The 21,859-nt window shown below is 37.9% G+C and overlaps 1 protein-coding gene across 2 annotated transcripts in view; it reads left to right on the top strand.

Annotated features, from left to right (window-relative positions):
• The first annotated feature begins 216 nt into the window (after positions 1–216).
• The window catches only part of STX8 (syntaxin 8), a 235,922-nt gene continuing 214,279 nt past the window's right edge, over positions 217–21,859 (top strand). For both annotated transcript variants that reach the window (XM_037495210.2, XM_037495211.2), the window contains exons 1-3: positions 217–268; positions 4,914–5,013; positions 17,246–17,340. In XM_037495210.2, the coding sequence (XP_037351107.1) occupies positions 252–268; positions 4,914–5,013; positions 17,246–17,340 (212 nt within the window). In that variant the 5' untranslated portion in view covers positions 217–251. The remainder of the gene's footprint in view (positions 269–4,913; positions 5,014–17,245; positions 17,341–21,859) is intronic.

Raw genomic sequence — 21,859 nt, 5'->3', positions numbered from 1 at the left:
AGCAACAATTTCGTTTTAATTGCACCAAAATGTTTGCGTCTCGAAGCTGGAGTAGATTTCTCCAACCGACTGTACTCTAGGTGAGTGCTTTCCTTTTTTAAAATCATAGTTTTGCAGCCCTAATGTAGAATGGCTTTGCAAACTCCAGGTTCCGGGCGCGCACGGGCCGAGGCACGGCGAATGGGCCCCGCCGGCCGCCGTAGTCAGCTGCCGCGAGCAGGAAGTGTCCGAGGAGGGGCGGAGACTGCAGGATGGCACCAGACCCCTGGTGAGCCCCGGGTGAGGGTGACTGCGCGCGCGGAGACCCGGGGGGAGGCCGGGCTTCAGGGAAGCTGGTGGTCGTTAGGCTTTGAAGCTGGAGGCCTTTCTGGTTGAGGGGGGGAGGGGCAACGAGGATCCTTTCCTTGCTGAGGAGCGGGGCGCAGGTGGGTGCAGGGGAACTCGGCTGCATTCCCACTACCTTTGGTCCTCGCAGGGGTGACCCGGGCAGGAGGCCGGGTGGACCTCTGGGAAGCGAGGACTCGTGCCCATCCTCTAACCTTCCTTGCGAGCTGCGTCTCATCTCGGCTATTTCCCGCCCATCCTGGTTGTGGAGTAGGCTGGTGCAGGCTTCCTGGAGCCTGTGAAAGTGAAGTAACCTTTTTTGTGGAATGCCAGTCCATCCCGAGAACCCCTTGTTTCCCAGGGGAGAAATCGAGATTTAGAATCCCTGGTCATCAGCCAGTTAGTAATTAGTTGACTCCAGATCTTAAGGACCCTTCAAAAAACTTGTAGGAATCTCAATGGGAAATTATGTATTTGTTTATAAGGCGTTTTACTCCCACCAGGTGCGGCAGCAACTTACACGCAGTAAACAGTAGCTGATAAGAGTAATTTATTCAGCAATTAACATCCAAGGACTGAATGGTGAAAGATACAAGTTCTGATCTCCGGGAACATAGTGCTATAGTTTATAGGACTGTTACGTTCTTGTTGGAGTGTATGTGTTATGTTTTGATTTTTAATATGGTTTATAATTGTTTAAGTTGCAGACAGTCTGGATAATAGGAGAATGGATTGCACGATTAAAGTTAGTCCTGCTTGGCAGCTAGCTTATCTGAGCCAATGGCTTGACTGAATGAACACTAATTTTTTGTCCACCTACTTTTAACAATAACATACTCTTTGAGAGAAAACTTACAAAGTTTTTGCTGAGAAAGAAGAAACCCCAAATCTTTTGAACTCCATCATTTGGAATAATAACCATAATTGATTTCTAAAATGAATTTATGATTTTAATCTGTGCAATATATATACTATATATACATGCATAATGTATATAGTTCTATAAAATGGGGAATAGTTTTCATTAGTGTTAAATATTTACTGAAAACACACTTTTTTGTGATACATGATAGTAGATTATACAAATGACCATAATTTAATTATTCCCCTCTTTGTAATTTTAGGGTTTTTTTGTTTATGTATTTTTTTTTTAAACAAATGCAAAGACTGCCCCTTAGTTCCATCTCATTTCCTAAGCTAACTTCCCCAAAGTAGAACCACTCGGTTCAAGGGGAGGCACATTTTTAAGGTCTTTGGTACTTGCTGAGTCACCCTTCACCTGCTGGAAGCAAACTCCCCCACTTTACACAGCTTTAGAAAATAAAGAGATAAGGGAGAGCTCCCAGGTTATCCATTATTCAGATTGGTGGAGGCTATCACTGAACCCCAAGTCTCTTTCAGTTAAGGTTGACAAAGCACTTGTAATTTTTCCTGTTACTCCCAAGGAGTTTGACTCAGTGGCTTTCTCACTTGTTGAAAGTAAACAATGGGGAAAACTCCATTCTACTAGCAAAGTGGGTTGCTGATCAGAAGGGTAGAAAGGATAATGGAATGGGAGTTGAAAAACCTATAAAAAACAGGCTCCACTATGGCTTTGCCTCCGTGCTATTGAAAATCATAGGTCAGTGGTGCTTTACTGCTGAGTAGTATTCTAATATTTAAAACTGGAATATATAAAAATTACTATTTTAATCACATATCAAAGCTCACTGTTTAATAGAAGAAGCATATGATTGTCTCTGAGTGATTCTTTGCTAAAGTTGATTAACTTTACTGCTAGTGCAACTTATTTGTTGATGATAAACTTTCTGGGAAAAATACAGTTAAGCTTTAATAGTTTTATATTCTGGTTGGTCTTTTATTTTTGCAAACTTTTTAATACAAAACAAAGGAATTAGTGGACCCTGGGGTTTTTTTTTGTTATTAAATTTTTTTTTACCACAAAAGGTAAAAAATATAAAGTGATACAGTAAAGTGAGCCCTATATCCTTATCACCCAATTTCTGTAATTACCAACATTTTGCCATTCTTATTTCATCAATGCCCTTTACATCTTTTTTTTTTTTTGTATACAAGAACTGGGGTGTAGACCAGAGATGTGGGGGATGAGTGGATTCACCAGAGACAGAGTGGGGAGCAGAACAGGTGATTTACTGAAATACACTGCTAAGGGGAACAGCGGTGGAGACAGGAGAGGTCAGCTGCGCCGTATGGGTTATCACCCTGGCCAGGGATTGAACTCAGACCTTACTGGTGATAGCACTGAGACTTAACCCCTAGGTCACCAGGGAGGCCCCTCTATACCTTTTTATACTGCATATATTTTAAAGTAAATCTTATACATATGTCAGTTGAACTGTACACTCTGATTTGTACTAGAATAGAGGCCTAATTCTGTCAGGATTCTTCTTTGATGCCCCTTATCTTAGTTCTTAGGTCTCCTTCATGGTTTCTTATCCTCTTAGTCACTTGGGCCTGAAAACTGCTCATCTGCTTTTTTCTCATTTGTCATATCAGATTATTCACTGATCTCCTTTGGGATTTTCTTTTAACTATCTCTTTTTTGCTCTCCATTTGTACCGCAGCTCAATCCTTTATAGCCTCATGCCTTACAGTTAGTAAACACTGGTGACTGGTGGTGGAGTTGAGTAGCTGAAAAGTCTTCTGTTGACCTCTTGACATTCTTCCCTCATTCCCAACTATTTATGTAAACGGAGTTCGGATTAGTTTTCCTAAACTAGTAGTTTAGGTGTTGTGTGCTGGATTCCACACTGAGGCTGCTGAGTCCTGTTAGACCAGTGGTTCACACCCTGCTACAGATTGGAATCACCTGGGAGCTTTCAAAACTCATGTTCAGGTCAAATCACATGCCAATGTAACCAGAATGCTTGGGAGTGGGAGTCTAGAATTTTTTTTCTTTCTTTCTTTCTTTTTTTTTTTAAGATTCCCTAGTTATTCCAATATATGGCAAAGTTTTGGAACCACTGCTCAAAGTGAGAACATGAGGATTGGGGGTAAGACCTTTGGGATTTGTCCTATGCGCCTTTCAGCAGTTCACCTAACCTCTTTAAGGCCTCACTCCATGTGTAAATGTATCCTCTGCAGATTTAAAACTGTCTTACAAGTCTGAGCTTACTGGGCTGGTGTTCAAGACCCTGTAGAAACTAGCTTCTAATCCTTTATCATTTTAAACTTTGCCCTCCTGCCCACTGCCATCTCTCAGCAGAACTGCCAGGCACATTTTATTCCTTTCATCTTTGCTGGCTCCTTGAGCCTTTCCCCATGTCTAGAATGTTGGCAAGAGAGGTCTGATTTAACCTTGTGGCTTAGCCCAAGAGGAAACTTGTCAGCCTGAGTGCTTCCAGGTATACCATACATTTGGCAGGAGGTGTATTGTGCCTTATTGATTTTCATATGTGTGGTCTGTGTCACAGCCAGACTTAGGCTCTTCTTTTCACAGATGACAGACAGTATGGAGGAGAAAAGGGGAAATGTGGCAAAGCTGGGATCAGGACCCAATTTTCCCTCTTAGTCTCCTTCCTATTTCCTTGACTACTCTTTAGGAACAGACTTTCTGATAGGAGAGAGAAAATGTGTACATATGCTTTAAGTATTTTCTATAAAACACAGGAAAAGAAAGTAAAAAAATAAAGGACTATTTGGAATTTGCTGTGAATCCTACAAATCCCCCAACATTTTTGAGTAACAAATAGAAGATCCATAATTGTTTGGATAATATTCAGGTAAGCTTAGATGCCAAGTGAATGCATGGCCTTTGTTCCCAGGGCATTTTGTTGTGGAATAAACAGCCCTTGCAGTACCTGTTCCTTGAAGCTCTTCTCCAGATAATGTGCCTGGCTGGCTTCCTCACCTTGCCTGCCATCCTGACCTGTGGAGCTTTGTGCTGATCTATTCCATTAACAGCCTTTCCTACTGTCCCTGTACAAAATATTGAAAAGTGCTGTTTGGCCAAATGTCCCAATTTTTGCTTGAAAAAATAAACAATTCAGGTCTTAAAATCTGCTTTATTTTTCTTCTTAGCACTTATCAACACCTGACATACTCTGTGTGTATTTGTTTTATGCCTTTCTCCCTTCCTTTAGCTCCTGGAAAGCAGGAACTTTGCCCATTTTGTTCACTGCTATCATCTGCAGTGCCAGGAATAGTTCTCAGGGGGCCCTCCATCAACACTGAATGTTTTGTACATGAAGGAATACAAACACCTTATCACTGCCACAATTGCAGAGTTGTTAAGAGCACAGGCTTTGAGGTAGACAGCCTTGTTTTGCAGCTGGTAGTACCACTTGGGCAAGTCACTGTGCCTCTTGGTGCATGTAAGTTGGAGATGGTAATGGTACCCACCTCCTAGTGTTCTTGTGTGGAGTAAGTGAGATAGTCTCAACTAAAGCACTCAGAAGAGCACCTGGCTCAGAGAGAGTACCATTCAACACTTGATGTGGTCGCTATGTGTTACCCTTATCTTCCCTCCCTGTTTCAATCTGTGACTAGAATTAAAAACTCAAACTTAGATAAAGCAGAATTTTTTTTTAAAGACCGTTAAACATTTTTCTCTTATGACTTTGACACAGGTTTACCACATATGATTCTACTTGCCATATCGCACAAGACATTGCTGAGAAAATTCAAGAACGAATTCGGTATGAAAGGAATGGTGAAAATACAGCCAAGGTAAGACCAGGGGAGAATTTATACTTCAAATAATTTGACTTTTGAGAACTGGAAACCCTCCTATTTCTGAAGGTGTGTGTGTAATGACATATATGCTTACATATATTGAATTGACATTATAGGTAACCAGTAAATGTTGATTTATTTTTATTTTTTCTCAAGAGCAATAAACATGAATACCCTATCAGACTTAAAATTATTACTTATTGATTCTATTAACTTACAAAGTATATTTGTTGCAAAGTTTATTCTCCTATTTATTATTTATTTCCTAGCACCTACTGCCTTGGCAGAATGACCAGACCTTCTGTTCCCTCCCTTAATCTCCCTTAGTTCCCCCCCTTAGTCTCAGAAACCTGGTTATGGTTATGGTTATCAGTGTCCGATAGTTTATAATTATATTATTTCGCCCGTTCATACACTTTGATTCCTCATTTTACTCATATGTATCCAATACTTGCCTTTCTCTTTCTGACTTATTTGCTAAGAGTAATTCATTGGGCTCCTTCCATTTATGTTTCATCTTTCCTTACAGCTGGGTAGTATTACATTGTGGTGGACATATCACACTTTCTTTATCCAGTTCTTTATAGTGGACACTTAGATTGCTTCCAGATCCTAGCTATTGTAAATAACGCTGCAATTAGTATTGGGGAGCATAGATTTTTTGAGTTGATGGTCTCATATTCTTCAGATAGATACCCAAAAGTGGGATTGCTGGATCATGATGCTGTGTTTCCATTTTTGTTTTTTAAGGTGAGGTCAGACTGCTTTCTGAAATGGCTGCACCAGTTTACATTTCCACCAGCAATGTATGAGGATTTTTCTTTCTCCACATCTTCTAACGCATTTGTTGTATAGGTCCTTTTTTTAAAAATAGATTCATTTAGTTGTGCATACAAGAGCTGGGGCACAGGCCAGAGATGTGGGGGTGAGAGGAGTCACCAGAGAGAGTGGGAAACAGAACAGGCAGACTGACTGAAATACACTGCTGAGGGGAGCAGCGGGCGAGACAGGAGAGGTCTGCTTGGCCATGTGGGTTGATCCCTGGCGGGACGGGGATGGAACTTGTGTTGCAGAGGCTTCAGATTGCTTCATAGTGCAGTGCTTAATCCCTTGTGCCACCAGGGAGCCCTGTTATAGGTCCTTTTTAATGTATGGTTATTCTCATGGTGTGAAATGATACCTCATTGGAGATAATCAATTGGTGACTTGACAGCTCCATTATTAATATGATGATGAGCATATTTTCATACATATTGGCCTTCTGAGTATCCTCTTTGGTAAATTGTCTTTTCAGATCTGCTATCTATTCTTTTATTGGGCTGCTTGATTTTTGTTCAGTTGAGTATGTCCTTTGTTCTTGGATATTAACCCCTTGTCAGCTGTGTGATGTGTGAATATCTTCTCTCATCCAGTAGGATGTCTTTTAATTTACTAATATTTTCTTTTGCTATGTAGAGGTCTTTTAATTCGAGGCAGCTCCCATTGTTTATTTTTGCTTTCATTTCCCTGCTGTAGAGGTTGCATACTTGAAGACATCTCTATTATCGATATTTTGAAGTGTGTTGATGATAATTTCTCCTGTGCATTTTATTGTTACTGGTCTTATATCTAAATCTTTAAACCACTTTGAATTTATTTTTGGGCATTGAATTAGAGTAATTCAACTTCATTCTTTTACATGTGTCTGTTCAGTTTTTCTAGCACCATTTATTAAAGGGACTGAACTTTCTCCATGATTGTGGCTTATTTGTATAATTAGATATTGAGAAATATGTGGATTTATTTCTGGGCTCTTTGATTCTGTTTCATTGATTTGTGTGTCTGTTTTTATTCCAGTGCCTTATTTAACTCCTGTTGCTTTATAATATAGTTTAAAATTTGATAATGTGATGCCTCCATTTTCTCTTCAGGAGTACTTTAGCTGTTGAGGGTCTTTTATGTTCCATATTAATTTTGGTATTTTTGTTCTGTCTTCTTGAAGAATATCATTGGAATTTTAACAGGGGTTGCTTATGTGTTGCTTTTTGGCAAAATAGTCATTTTGACTATACTAATTCTCCCCATTCTTGAGCATGGGATCTTTCCACCTCCTTTATGTCTTGTTCTGTATCTTTTAATAGTGTCTTAGTGTTTTTGTTCTTAAGTCCATCACTTCCTTAGTTAGGTAATTCCTAGGCATTCCAGTCTTTTGGTATTATTGTAAATGGATTATTTTCTTGATTTCTTTTCTCCTTTGTATATAAAAATGCAACAGATTTTGTATATTAATTTTGTAACCGGCCACTTTACTGTATTAATTTCTTATTTCTAATAGTTTTTTTGGTGAGTCTTTAGGGTTTTCTATTTATAATATATCATCTGCAAGTAATGATAGTTTCACTTCTTTTCCAATCTGAGTTCTTTTTATTTCTTGTCTGATGGCTGTAGCTTAAACCTTTAATACCAGATTAAACAGATAGTGGGCATCCTTGCCTTGCTTTTGATCTTGAAGGGAAAGCTTTCAGTTTTCACTGTTAAGGTTACTATTGCTGTGGTTTGTGATTTTAGGCTTTTATTATGTTGAGGTAGGTAACTCTCCCCATCTTATTAGGAATTTTATCATTAATGGGTACTATATGCTATCAAATGCTTTCTTGCATGTATTGAGAGCAGATGGGTTTTATTCTTTTATTGATGTAGTGTATCATATCATTGATTTATGCATGTTAAAACATCTTTTTTTCTCATCCCTGGAATAAATCCCACTTGGTCATGGTATATGATCTTTGTAATGTATTGTTGAATTTGATTTATGTATTGTTGAATTGAGAATTTTTGCATCAACATTCAACAGAGATTTGGCCTATAGTGCTGTCATTGTTTGGTTATGGTATTGGTAATGTCATCATAGACTATGTTAGGAAGTATTCCTTCTTCTTGGATTTTTTCAAAATTTTGAGTAAAGTGGGCATAAATTCTTCTTGAAAGGTTTGGCTAATTTACTTGTAAAGACATCTAATCCTGGGCTTTTGTTTTGGGGAGAATTGTGATTGTGATTTAATATTTATTATTTCTTTACTTCTACTAACTTTTAGTTGTGCTTGTTCTTTTTCAAATGGTTTAGATGTAATGTTAAATTGTTTATTTGGGATTTTTCTTGCTTCTTGTAAACTTGTATTGCAGTTAATTTCCCTCTTAAAAAACCTTTTTGCTGTGTCCCATAAGTTCTGACAGTTTGTGTCCTTGTTCATTAGTCTCCAAGCATTTTAAATTTCTGCTTTAATTTATTCTTTAACCCAGTGGTATGGTATGGAGCAGCATGTTGTTTAATCTCCACTTGTTTTAGTTTTACCATTTTATGTGGTCGATTTCTGCTTTATGGCATTGTGATCGGAAAGAATGCTTGATATGGGCCTCCCTGGTGGCGCAGCGGTTGAGCACTGGGTTGCAAGCTGCCCGCAGCCTCTGTGGCGCCGTTCGATCCCCGGCTACTCCCTGGCCACCGGAGGAAGGTCCGCAGACCTCTCCTGCTACCCGCTGCTCCCCTCAGCAGTGTGCTTCGGTCCTTCTGCCTCCTCTGCTCCTGCTCTGGCTCTGGTGGATTCTCTCACCCTCCTGCGCTTCTGACTGTACCCAGTGCTTGTATAAATAAATAAATTAATTAAAATAAAAATAAATCTTTAAAAAAAAATGCTTGATATGATTTTAGTCTTAGTAAGTTGACAATTAACTTGTGTCCCAATATCTATTCTTGAGAATATACCATGAGCACTTGAGAAAATGTTTTTTTTTTTTTAAAGATTTATTTATTCATGCATACAAGAACTGGGGTATAGGCCAGATGTGCGGAGGTAAGAGGATTCACCAGAGACAGAGTGGGAAGCAGGGTAGGTGGCTTTACTGAAATATACTGCTAAGGGAGCAGTGGGTGAGACAGGAGAGGTCTGCTGCACCATATGTGGTTAGCCCCTGACTGGGGATCAAATTCAGGCAGTAGAGGTGATAGTGCTGAGACTTAACCCTAGCCACCAGGAAGGCCCCCAGTTATTATTTTTTTAAGTAACATTTTTATGGCTTTCTCTCTTGTCTCCTTATGGGACTCCCTTCCCCTGTGATACGGAAATTTCTCTTTAAATTATCCCAAATAATCCTATATATTTTTTAAAAGATTTATTTATTTATACAAGCCTGGGTACAATCAGAAGCGTGGGAAGGTGAGAGAATTCACCAGAGCCAGAGTGGAGCAAAACAGGCAGACAGATGAAGCACGCTGCTGAGGGAGCAGTGGAGAAAGGGGGGGGGTGGTCTGTGCGCCATGTGGGACCCTCGGCTGGTGGCCGGATCGAGCCAGCGCTACGGAGGCTGCGGGCAGCCTCGCAACCCAGCGCTCAACTGCTGCGCACCGGGGAGGCCCTCCTATATTGCTTTAAATCTTTTGATGCTTCTTTTTGCTTGTTTTGTGTGTTTTCTACCACTGTGCGTTCAAATATCTGTGTCTCAACTATTCTGGCCCTCTATTGTATTACTCTAATTTTAGTTATGATATTTTTTAAGTTTATTAATTATGTCTGAAGCATTTTTATATTTCCTCTATTCTTACTGTATTTCTGGCATTTGTTTATCTATTCTTATTTTGACAAGCACGCTTATAGCTGTTACCTTAAGCTCCTCATAAGTTAGGTACACAGTTCTGTTGGATTGAGATATCACTCAGGTTTTTCAGGGTTTTTTCTTTCTTTTTTTTTTTTTTGTCATTTGTGGTATGTTCCTCTGTTTTGTTCGTTTTTGTTTTTGTGGGTTGGGTCAGGGAACTTTCTTTTCTTGTCTGATTCTTTTCTTGAATTGGTTCATTGCTAGAAGCCTCTACCTGTTTAGATGACCTAAGCACTAGTGCCAGGAGTGTGCAAGAGATAGGAACCAGAGCAGCAGGATATATCCGGTGGTTGCTGCTAGTGAGTACCAATGGTTCAAGTCTCCTAAGGTGCTGCTGTGCCTGAGATGGATTGGGGGTAGGGAATCTACCTGTCTCCTCCTTTGGGCCAATTCCTTAGTGAATGGTTCCCAAATAATTACTTTCAGCCTGTCAGCTGTCCTTCAGGTCTGGTGTATAGGTTCTGGGACTAGGTAATAGAAGTTTTTGTTGTTTGCCTTGCCCTGGGGCACTTGGTTGTGTTGCTAGGACCCAGGTTCTTTAAACTCTGGTTAATGAGGGCATATGCTTAGTTGTTTTCTCAGCTTTGCCCCAGGTGGGGGTGAGGCAGGTGTGAACTATAGAAACTAGCCTTTTCTGTATTGAGACACAGTTGAGCTAATCTACCTCTCCCCACCAGTTTGGACTCTGGCTATTCAGGTCTGATGCCCAAGCTCTAGCCAAAATTCCCACCTCATATAGTCCTCCCTAGCAGTTGCCAAGACTGTTCACTATCCCCAAGCTCCCCTATTTAGGTGTGCAGCATATTTAACTCTCCAGCTCATGTTGCCTAGTTACTAGTGTAGCATCTTCATTTGCAGACTTTGATCTATCAATATGTAACTCCAGCATTCTACCATGGGCCTCTGCAGTCCTACTCCTTTAGTTTTTCCGAGATAAACTCTTTGTCCTGCACACCAATTCTGTGCACCATCCAGCTGTCCCCAGCACACACCCTGATCAATCAGCAATAGCAGAGATGCTTGATAGCAGCCACTCTCCACTTCTTGGGTTGCACTGCCCTGGTAATGCTCCAAACACAATGAAATTGCAGTTTTTCCTGTCCCCTCTGTTTTGTCAGCCCTTTTGATGTGTACAGTAGTCATCAGCTTGTCATCCAATGACCCTTTTCTTCATGTATGATTTGATTGTAACAGTATGTGGAGAGGTGAACCCAGTATCTTTATTCTGCAATCTTGACAGACTCGGTTAATAGTTATTTAATAACTGAGACTAAATGAAGCATGGCATCTATTTAATTTTGCCTGTTTAACCTAAAGGTTTCTAATAATTTTATAGTCTAGTTCAGGGTTGGTACATTTTCCCCCCAGATAGTAAATCTTTATGACTTTGCAGAACAAGAGGCAATGTTCTCAACACTCTGATTATCCATTCTTGCCAAAAAGATAATAGTCTTTTATATTATTATTGAATTTACATTTAAAAATGTAAAAAAAAGAACATTCATAGTTTGCAGTCTATAAAAAAGGGTGGTAGGGTTTGGCTCAGAAATAGAAATTTTAGGAAATCATTAGTTCATATCAATATTTTTGATTCCAATCCAACACCACAGGTTTTTTCCTAACCTTGCCTATTCCAACTTAAGTGTTTTATTTCTCCCCTAAGTGAGAACCCTGGTTTTTGAAAGCATTGATGTATTTCTTGTTTAGTCGTTCTTACAGTTTACAGAAATTAGTTGCAGAATTGCTGCACACTTATCTTTACATACACTAAGTAAAATTAGAGTTTGTGTCTTTTTTTTTTTTTTCTTTTACTTAGAAAGTCCCATTAAGAATACTGGGGTTATTTCTTCTAAAGTTACTAGGATTGATAACTCTGTTCTTATATTATCTTTTGTTTCTGTTTCTATTCTTTTGAGATTTGCCTTTTTCACTAACCTTAATGATTTAACTTTAAACATGTGAAACATTTACATTGTTCATAAGTCAAAATTAAAGATAAGGGTATTTTCTTGTTTCCGTCTTATTCTTTTCCATTTTTTCTTTGCCTTCCTCTTATAGGTAAAACCTTTTTAATTAATTTCTGGTTTATTCTTCTACTGCTACTTTTTGTAGAAATAAGCATCTGTGTGTATTCTTATTTCTCTTCCTTTTACACAGATACTCATTTATATCTTGTTTTTTAATTTAATAATATATCATAAATATTAATTCATTAATTAATATGAATTCATTAAGCTCTCCATATTAATCTCTTAAGCTCTTTTTTGTTCATCCTTAGAGCTGTATGATAGTCTCTTTTGTAGATGTACTATAGTTTATTTAATCTGCCTCTTAAGGATGGGTGTTTGGATTGTTTCTCTTTTGCTACTGTGAATAGTGCTACTATAAATAACTTTGTGTTTGCTTATTATTGGTAATAGTAGTAGTAGTAGAAGTAGTAATAGTAATGGTGTGTCTGTTTCTGGGTGTGTCTTTTAAGAAAGAATTCTCAGAACTAAAGCATATGAGATGTTTTGACCTGTTGCCAAATTTTCCTTAATAAGATTGTCAACTCTCGTAGTCCTACCAATAGAGAGTGAGCAATTCTGTTTCTTCATGGGCTGGCCAACACAGGTGTTGACAGTCTTCTGAATTTTTGTCAGTCTGACAAGTAGGGTATTTTATTTCTGTGTATTTTTAAATTTGCATTTTTCATATAAGTAGAGTATATTTTCATATGCTTAAGTGCAATTTATGTATATTATGTGAACTACCTTTCTGTCTTCTGCCCATTTTTCCATTGAGTTATTGGTCTTTTTAATTCTGTACATCTCCTAATATATTAGGGAGATTTGCTCTTTGTGACATGTAATTATGTCTCCTCCTTCATTGTTATTTTTGCTTATGGTATTTTATGTCATGTGAGCTTTTTTTTTATGAAGTTGACTATCAATTTTTTTTTTAAGATTTATTTATTTATTTATACAAGCACTAGGTACAGTCAGAAGCGCGGGAGGGTGAGAGAATTCACCAGATCGGGGAGCAGAGCAGGCAGAAGGACCGAAGTACACTGCTGAGGGGAGCAGCGGGCGGCAGGAGAGGTCTGCGCGCCATACAGGACCCTCCTTCAGTGGCTGGGGCGCAGCCGGGGATCGAACTGGCTCCGCAGAGGCTACGGGCAGCTTTGCAACCCAGCGCTCAACCGCTGCGCCACCGGGGAGGCCCTTGACTATCAATCTTTAATTACACTTGTGTTTTCACTATTTCCAGGCTATAAAGAAATTCATCCCTATTTCTTTCCAGTAAATGTATGGTTTTGTTTTTTACACTTAGATCTCTGATTGTTTTTTTAACTAGGATTGTCATTCTTGGACAGTTAGATTATTTCTAAGTATAAAAGAATTTTCAGTCTTACTAAATTATTGCCCAAGTCAATGTAGACTTTCTGGATTTAGGTTATATAACATTTTAAGCCACATATATATCATAATTACATCTCTATACGAATTCTGATTGTCTTTGAATGTTTTTTAACTCTAGTAGGTGAAGGTATAAAATAGTATTTTTTATAATATACTACTGAACATCATTTCACATATTTATTGTTTGTATTTATTCCTTTATGAATTGCCTGTGTATGTATGTGTCCTTAATCTAACTTATTTTTTAATTGCTAAGTGTTCTTTATATATTAAGTATATGAAGCCGTCATCTGGCATCTCTGGTACAAATACTTTTTGTATTTATTGACTTTTGATTTTATAAATGACATTTTTAAAAACCTATTCATGTTTTAAAAAATTTTATTTGAAATTACCAGTATTTTTGTCTTTTCTCATATATGGGGAGGGGAAGGTGATGCTTACAAAGATGTTTCAGCCCCAGAGATTATATAGATATTTTACCTAATTATCTAAATTTTACTTAAGTTTTTCTTCTCTTTTAAAAAAGTCACATAGAACTCTTTTTTTTTCATTTTTTTAATGTTAAAATTTATCATTTTTTACATTTTTTTAAACAATATTTGCTTCCCCCACCCCCTCAGATTGAGTCCCTATAGAATCTCCTTCTCCAAGGCACCCATGCACCATCATCACAGTTCCCTGTATTCCTCCTTCCCTTCCTCTCACCCCTCTCCCTTCTCCTCCCTTGCAGTATGTCTCTGATTTATAATTGTCTGTTTTTGCTTTGTTGTGTTTTGTACTGTTATTATTATTATATTTTTTACACTGATGTCTTACTTGGTTCCCCTATATTCCTGTTATAAGTGAAACCATCGGTATTTTTCTTTTTCCTTCTGGCTCATTTCACTGAGCATAATTCCTTCTAGCTCCATCCATGTTGCTGCGAATGACATGAGTTTATCTTTTTTGATTGCTGAATAATATTCCATTGTGTATATGTACCGCATCTTCTTGATCCAGTCATCTATTTTTGGGCATTTGGGTTGTTTCCAGGTTTTACCTCTTGTAAATAGTGCTGCAATAAACATAGGTGTACAGGTGCTCTTTTGAATCACTGTTTTTGTGTCCTTTGGATAGATCCCTAGGACTGGAATTGCCGGATCATATGGTAGCTCCATTTTTAGTAGACTGAGGAACCTCCAGACAGCTTTCCACAATGGTTGGACCAGTTTGCACTCCCACCAGCAATGTAGTAGGGTTCCTTTTTCGCCGCATCCTCGCCAACATTTGTTGTTGCTTGTTTTTTTGATATGTGCCATTCTTACTGGTGTAAGGTGGTATCTCAGTGTGGTTTTGAGAACTCTTTAAGATATTTGAAGTTTATATTGGTCTATTGTTGGCAATTATTTTTTTTTACTGGTTGCTAAATTATTAATTCCCTTCTCCTCCAAGGTATGAAATATCTCATGTTTCATTCATGAATTTTATACAACTATATTATTTCTGAAGCCTCTGTTCTGCTGCACTAGTAAAGCTGCTTATTACTGGTTTAATAAGCATCACGTTCTTGAAGATTTTTTTATATAGATTCAATATCTGATTGTTTAAGACTCCCTTCATTACCTGTATTTCTGATTTCTCTATATTTTCCTTCATTTAGAGTAGTTGTATATAGATTTATTTCAAAAAATTTTGTGGTGTACCTCAATTACTTCCTACTTTCCAATGGAAGAGAATTTTTGAATAATAATGTAGTATAAATTATTCAAATTTTAAATAAGTATATAGCATAGACTAAACTGGGGTGTGTTTATCATTTTATAATATTGAGCATTTTCTTTTCCTCATTCAGCAGTATTTCCTGCACAGTTATTGTGTGCCAGGCATAAATTTTGTTGATATTGTTAATGACATTTAAAAGTAGAAAACTTCTCCTTAGCTGTTACTTAAATTTAGGAATGTACTTGAATTTTTCACTTTATGATTCGTCATTATACTGTATTTTTTTTGTTTCTAGTAATCTTTTTTTTTTTTAAAGAGTTATTTATTTATTTATACAAGCACTGGGTACAAGCACGGGAGGGTGAGAGAATTCACCAGAGCCAGAGGGGAGAGCACGGCAGGCAGATTGACGAAATACACTGTTGAGGGAAGCAGCAGGTGTAGCAGGAGAGGTCTGTTGCTCCATTTGGGACTCTCGCCCGGTGTCGGCCGGGGATCGAACTGGTGCTACAGGGGCTGCGGGGGTGGGGGGGCTGCGGGCAGCTTTGCAACCCAGCGCTCAACCGCTGCACCACCAGGGAGGCCCCTCTTTCTAGTAATCTTACAGTTATTTCTCTTAACTGTTCCAAGTTGATTGTTATCAATCGGTAAATAATAATTTCATCTTCTTAGCCCTTGTATCAATATATTTAACTTGTCTTATTGCATTGGTTAGAACTTAAGACCAAAGTTACATAGTATTGCAGTTAAGGCAGTAGGTTTTCATTCTTAGTTTTCTCTCTTTCTTTATTTTTAGTAAATTTTCCCATGATGTATTAATCATATTTATTTTAAATTATTAACACTATTAGCTTTATTATTAAATGTTTTAACTTCAAATTATTCTTAAATTACTAGGATAAATTCTACCTGTTGGTGGTATATTGTCATTTTTAATGTAATTCTGAGTTTACTAACACCTTTAGAAGACATTTACATTTATAAGCCTTAGGGGAAATTGGCACACACCTTCCTTTTTTTCTTTTATCTCTGTCAGTGCTTGTTACTATGCTTGTATTAGCTTAAAAAATGATTAGATTTAACATCTTTTCCTGTGTTTTGAGGAGCATCTCTTAAATTACAATAGTGGGAATTTTTTCCTGATTATAAAAGTAATCCTTTTCTCATAAAAGGCATCCCATTGCATAGAGATAACTACCCTTGGCATTTTGATATATTTAGTTCCTAGAATTTTTTTTTTTTTTTTCTGTATGGGTTACATTTCATTTTATGACTTGATTTTTTTCTCTTTATTTTCTTTTGATAAATTATAGTGGATATCTTTCCCTGCTAACAAATTTAAATTTCAATCATACTTTTTAATGGCTACATAATCTTTCATCTCTTGATTGGTTTTGGTCTTTAATTCTGTAGACTCTCCTTAGGCTTGAGGGGGTGTGTGTGTGTGTGTGTTGCTTTTTCTGTTTGTTTTGCTCCTTATTTCTTGAATGAAGTGAGATCTGCTTTCCTTGGCATTTCCCCATAAACATTGTGGGTGGTTTTTCCATAGTTCCCAGAGGTATTAGAGTAGTTGAGGTTAGACTTTTCTTGGCTGCTGATACCTTGGAGGGTTGCTTGAGGTGTGTAGGCCTTGGCCAGCCTCTGACATTCTCTTGTTTTTCTTTAGCTTGATCCTGCTAATCTAAGGAGGGAGTCCTGCTTCCCTGTAGTTGTGTAATTGCTACTTTTAATAAGGTAGCAAATTAAACCTCTGACAGTCTTTTTTTTTTAACATAACTAATTTTATTCATGGTTAACAATGTTTAATTTCCTTGGATAATTTTATTTTTCATATTTCTAATTTTCTGAGACTCTTCCTACCCTCCCTTCATCCTTTAAGGTGGCACTTAGAGTCACACATGAAAATTTCCTCTAGATTGTAGAATGATTGAAGAAAATTCACACACCCCTGAAAAAATTGTCCTGTGTGGCCAGCATTCCTTTTGAATAAAAAACATATTCCTGTACAACTTTCAGATAGGTTAAAAGTGTACCAGTGCTTTTAGAGAAGACTGGCAGGAATGGCAGTGGGATTTGATGTCTTCCTTGCAGCAGGGAATCTTTGTGGGGTTTTCACTGGTGAACAAAGACTGGGAAACAGAAATTCCTGCATGGCTCCAAGGTAGACAAATAGAGGGTAGGCACTCAGGGGATAGAATTTAACTGGTTGTGAGGACAAAGTGACAGTGTCTTGTCATTTTGGGTGCTTAGGTGTGGACTGGCTTATCACCTGGTCAGGTTGCATAGTGAGTGCAAACATTAGAAAGGTTGCCTGGACCAGGTGACCATTAAGACTCCTTACAAACCTGAGGCTGTCATTGGGAGGCTAATCAACTCTTTCAGTGCTTCCTGGATCGAACCGTGGAATGTTAAGCATCATTTACATAGTATTTTTAGTAGATTATACACTTCTGGACCAGTATACTTAGGATGTGTTCTTTTCTTTTCAGCTTACCGTGACAATCAGAACTTTGTTGCAGAATCTGAAGGAAAAGATCGCCCTTTTGAAGGACTTATTGCTAAGAGCTGTGTCAACACACCAGATGTATCCATGTAAACATTTCCACCTCTGTCCTAGAGTGGGAGGAAAAGCAGTCTTATTTTAAGAAAGGAAGGAATCTGGGCCACCCAGATTTTTCCACAGCTTGAGGAAGACCTGGTTTCCAAAATATTGCCTATAATCTTGATTTCTATTTTAAGTGTCTGTTACTTGTTTTACAGTGAATATGCTGGCAAAGCAAGACATACTGAAAGAATTAACTTATTTGGTGTACCCTTTACAGTGCAGGAAGCTAATGCCTCTGGCAGAACTGTAGTTGCCCAGCGCCCTGCACCGCTACCTGTGCAGGCTGCCTTGAAGATGGTTAAGCGCTGCTACCGCAGGCCAGCTTCCATGATAACGCTGAGCTGAGATTCTACTTCCAGTTTCCAGTTTTGAATGATCCATTTTCTTTTCTGAGCGGTGAATACTAGTAGAAAACCATACATCTTTTTTGTTCTTCTTTATGGAGATTATTGAGATATGACTTGTTTGCTTCATTCTTTAGTATAGACACTGCCATAGTTTAGGAATTTTGGGGTGCAGGGAGAACTTGTTTCAAGCAAGTTTTGATATCATCTCTACATGCCACCAACATCATCAAGTATTAAAACACTTTCTTTTTTAAGAAATTCATATTCTGGTCAATTTAGGAAAACACATATATCCTGTTACCTAAATTAATTGTTTAAACTTGAGGTGATAGTGACTTGAAAACTGACTTTGAACTGGGCTTTTCTCATCATTTTTTAAAATTGTCAATGGTTCACATTAAAGACTCAAAGTTTGGTATCTCAGAAATGGTTGTTACTGCCCAGTTTTTAATATGGGGAAATGTAGGACCATGACTTTGTAGATAAAATAATAGAAGGTGTCTTAAATGATTTTTCTCCAAGTGTGGCGCCTTCATGTTATCAGGACCATGTTACCATGATTTAGAGTAGAGTAGTTGCATGACTTTCCAGATGTTCAAAATCCTAGCCCACTTAGATTTCAAATAAAAGTTTAATTTCAATGAAACATTGGGGTCTTTAAAAAAAAAACTACACAATTATATACATTTAACTTGTATCTTTGCCTTCCACTTGGAATGGTTTGGTACCTTATAGTAAATCTACTATATAAAGAGTTACTTTATTTTTTTCAAAATCCACAGGTCTTAATATATAGACCTCAATTAGTTTTAGATTGGCTTGGTTGTTTTCTCACTTTTTCTACTAAGTATGAGAAAGTCTGTGCATGATGAGGTCAAGGTGTGCAAAATTATTACCTAAAGCTCATATATTAGAAAGGTAAATGTTTTTCGTGACACAATATTAACAACTATGCAATTGCTAACTTCCATTAAGGTAACTGATTGCAATGCAACTTCAAATATTTAAGCCTATAGGGCAAGAAATAAACAAATTATGAACTTTTCTTTTTTTTTTTTTTTAAAGATTTATTTATTTATTTATACAAGCACTGGGTACAGTCAGAAGTGCGGGACGGTGAGAGAATTCACCAGAGCCAGCATGGGGAACAGAACAGGCAGAGTGAAGAAACACACTGCTGAGGGGAGCAGCAGGTATGGCAGGAGAGGTCTGCATGCCATATGGGACCCTCGCCCGGTGGATCGAACCGGTGCTGCAGAGGCTGCGGGCAGCTTCGCAGCCCAGCGTTCAACCGCTGCGCCACCAGGGGAGGCCCGAACTTTTCTTTTTTTCTATTAATTAATGCTAGTTATTGTGGAGAGTCCTGAGCATGCCATAGTAATTGACTTTGTTCTTCCAAATGCTTGCAGTTTGACCATCTTTTGAAATCTTACAGACTTTGCTTTTGTGTTGAGCTCAGAATTTGCTGAATTAAGCTCAAAGTGTTTAAAAATACCAGAGTTATTAAATACATTGTGAAAATATTTAAGGACACTAATGTGGATAATTTAGAATTTCCTAGAAGAAATAAAAAACTGAACTGGAATATAATAGCTTTCTTTCAAATTGTAGTTTTTTTCACCAAGTAATTGGATCTATTTCTCCTGGAACATACTAAGAATGGATTTCATATAATCTACCCCATGAGGGTGCTCATAAACCTGTGTTTTTTGGGGGAGACCGTTTCTTTTTTACAATGGAAAGAAGGAGGTAGCTTCTATATTAGGAAGGCCTCTTTTTAATTCTATTCCCTGCATCTTCCCTTTCCCAAACGCTTGCCCAAACATTATTAATAATTCTATGGCAGTTATCCCTCAGATTTAAGATTATAAGAGCATTTTTGTCAGTAATTGGTAATCTCAAATTATTAGTTTTGGTTGTTCCTTCCCTTCTTTACAAAGTATTGAGGCTGAGTCAAGTCACTGTTGAAGCTGAAAAGAGAATCCAACACTCTAGCAGAAGAGTTTTTCACACTGAGGAGAGGAGTCTTTGAGGGCTTAAATAACTTCTGGACCTCACAGCTGGGAAATGAGGTAGGATTCAAAGGCTGGGCTGTCTGGCCTCAAAGCCATTGTTTAAAGACTGACTATTTTGGTAGAAATAACACAGTCAACTAGCAACTGGCATGTCTTCAACTAGAATTCCCTATTAATTGGCATGTTGCTCAGTGCCAAGACAAATCCTGTTTATAATGCAAATCCTCAAGAATCTTCTTAATCATCAGAAAGATTAAACAGTGTTCACTGTGGTTTATTAGGTATACTTTATGATGTTGTAATTCTTAGAAATATTTTTGTCCATAGATTGCCAGTAGAGTGACTTTTTAATCCCTTTCTTTTGAGGCATAATTAATATTGGGTGACTTTTTTAATGTGAACATTTGAAAACCACATTTCCTTAGTGTGTCTGTTAGTTGAGAGTTTATGGTGCTGTACTTAATAAATTTATGCCTTTCTGCATTTGTGAAGTTTCCAAAGAACACGAGGAGCTGCCAGAAAGATAAGTCCTCTGAAATGCCTTCTAAACAATTAAATTCATGGATTTTAGGCATAAGATGTTACTGCTCTTTCCTGAAAAAATATTTTTCTCTTGGCAAGAATAATGTGAAATTAAAATGAAAGATCGCTGCCTTTGAATTAGTTAGTTTGCAATGTATAAACCAAAGTCCTGCAGCCAGAGAGCTTTAAATTTGCTGAAAACCATTAACTTCTATTCACAGTACCACTCAGATAGGAATGTAACTGCCTTACCAGTTGAGAAAAGTTGTGTGCTGCAGGAGGCCCATGTGAAGTTTCAGGCAGCACTAAAATTACTCTTAGAATTAGCTTTATGTGAAACTTCCTTTTTTGTTTTCAAAGGCAGTGATTTGCTCTACTACACTACTTTAAAGAGAATTTAAACATCTCTTTACATGATTCAGTATCAGAAGTATTTTGATATTTTGGGAGAAGTCTTGTAGAAATATTTTTTTAAAAAACTAACTTTTCTCCATTTTGTTTTGGGGCTAAAAAAATTGTGTAGATAGAGAAGTCAGCAGAGAGATGCAGCAATCACTACGTAATAGACCCAGATGAATGCAGGTATAGAGAGGCTAACTGAATAGATTTAGGGCTGCCTCTCATAGCTCCAATAGAGCTGAATTGGTTCTCAAGCTTTACACCTGTCTATGGTAGTTTTCATGAGTGCCAGGTATTGTGAGAAAAATAAGGACAAAATAGTCTTTTTTTTTTTTTTAAAGATTTATTTATTTATTTATTTGTACAAGCACTGGGTACAGTCAGAAGCGCGGGAGGGTGAGAGAATTCACCAGAGCCAGAGCGGGGAGCAGAACAGGCAGAGTGACGAAATACCCTGCTGAGGGGAGCAGCGGGTGTGGCAGGGGAGGTCTGCACGCCATGTAGGACCCTCGCCTGGTGGCCGGGGATCGAACCGGGGCTGCAGAGGCTGCGGGCAGCTTCGCAGCCCAGCACTCAACCGCTATGCCACCAGGGAGGCCCTAAAATAGTCTTTATGTTGGTATAAATGTTCTACTTTGTAGTCTATTACATGGTTCTTTCTAGTTTTTGGTGTTAAAATATTCTTGTTTTTCTACCATGATTATAAAAGTAGATAGTAGCTTTGTCTTTTTTTTAATACTCACAACATATATAATTGATAACTTTACATAGCTCTCTCCCCTCCACCCAATTTGTTTAGAAGTATTTCCGCCCCATACTATCCAAAAGTCTGGACCCCACTATATGGTGGCAACAACACTGACCTTGGAACCAGAAAGGTCTGAGACTGAGGCTGCACTGTTGTTTCCTCAGGGCTCAAAGTTTAGCCTTTCTGGGCCTTAGTGATTATCTATAGAGTAGGAATAATTACACTTACTTTCTAAGAGTCTTGTGAAGATTGGAGAAAATATACTTACAGCACGTCATAGGACTAGATCCCCATAATGGTGTGTGTTAAATAAAAGTTAGTTCTCAACACTTGCTGTGTCACCTTGGACAAGTTAATTGAGAAGAATATGCCTTGTTTTTCTCATTCATGAGAGAGGGATTATAAAAATACACTTGGCTTGTAAGGATTGTTGTGGGCATTAGACTATATGTGTAAAAGATACTCTG

This window comes from Talpa occidentalis, unplaced genomic scaffold (assembly GCF_014898055.3).
Source record: "Talpa occidentalis isolate TD23 unplaced genomic scaffold, MPIMG_talOcc4v2.1 talOcc4.7, whole genome shotgun sequence".
NCBI classification, from domain to species: domain Eukaryota; kingdom Metazoa; phylum Chordata; class Mammalia; order Eulipotyphla; family Talpidae; genus Talpa; species Talpa occidentalis.
The sequence above is the reverse complement of the archived record's forward strand: the minus strand, read 5'-3'. Positions and strand labels throughout refer to the sequence as shown.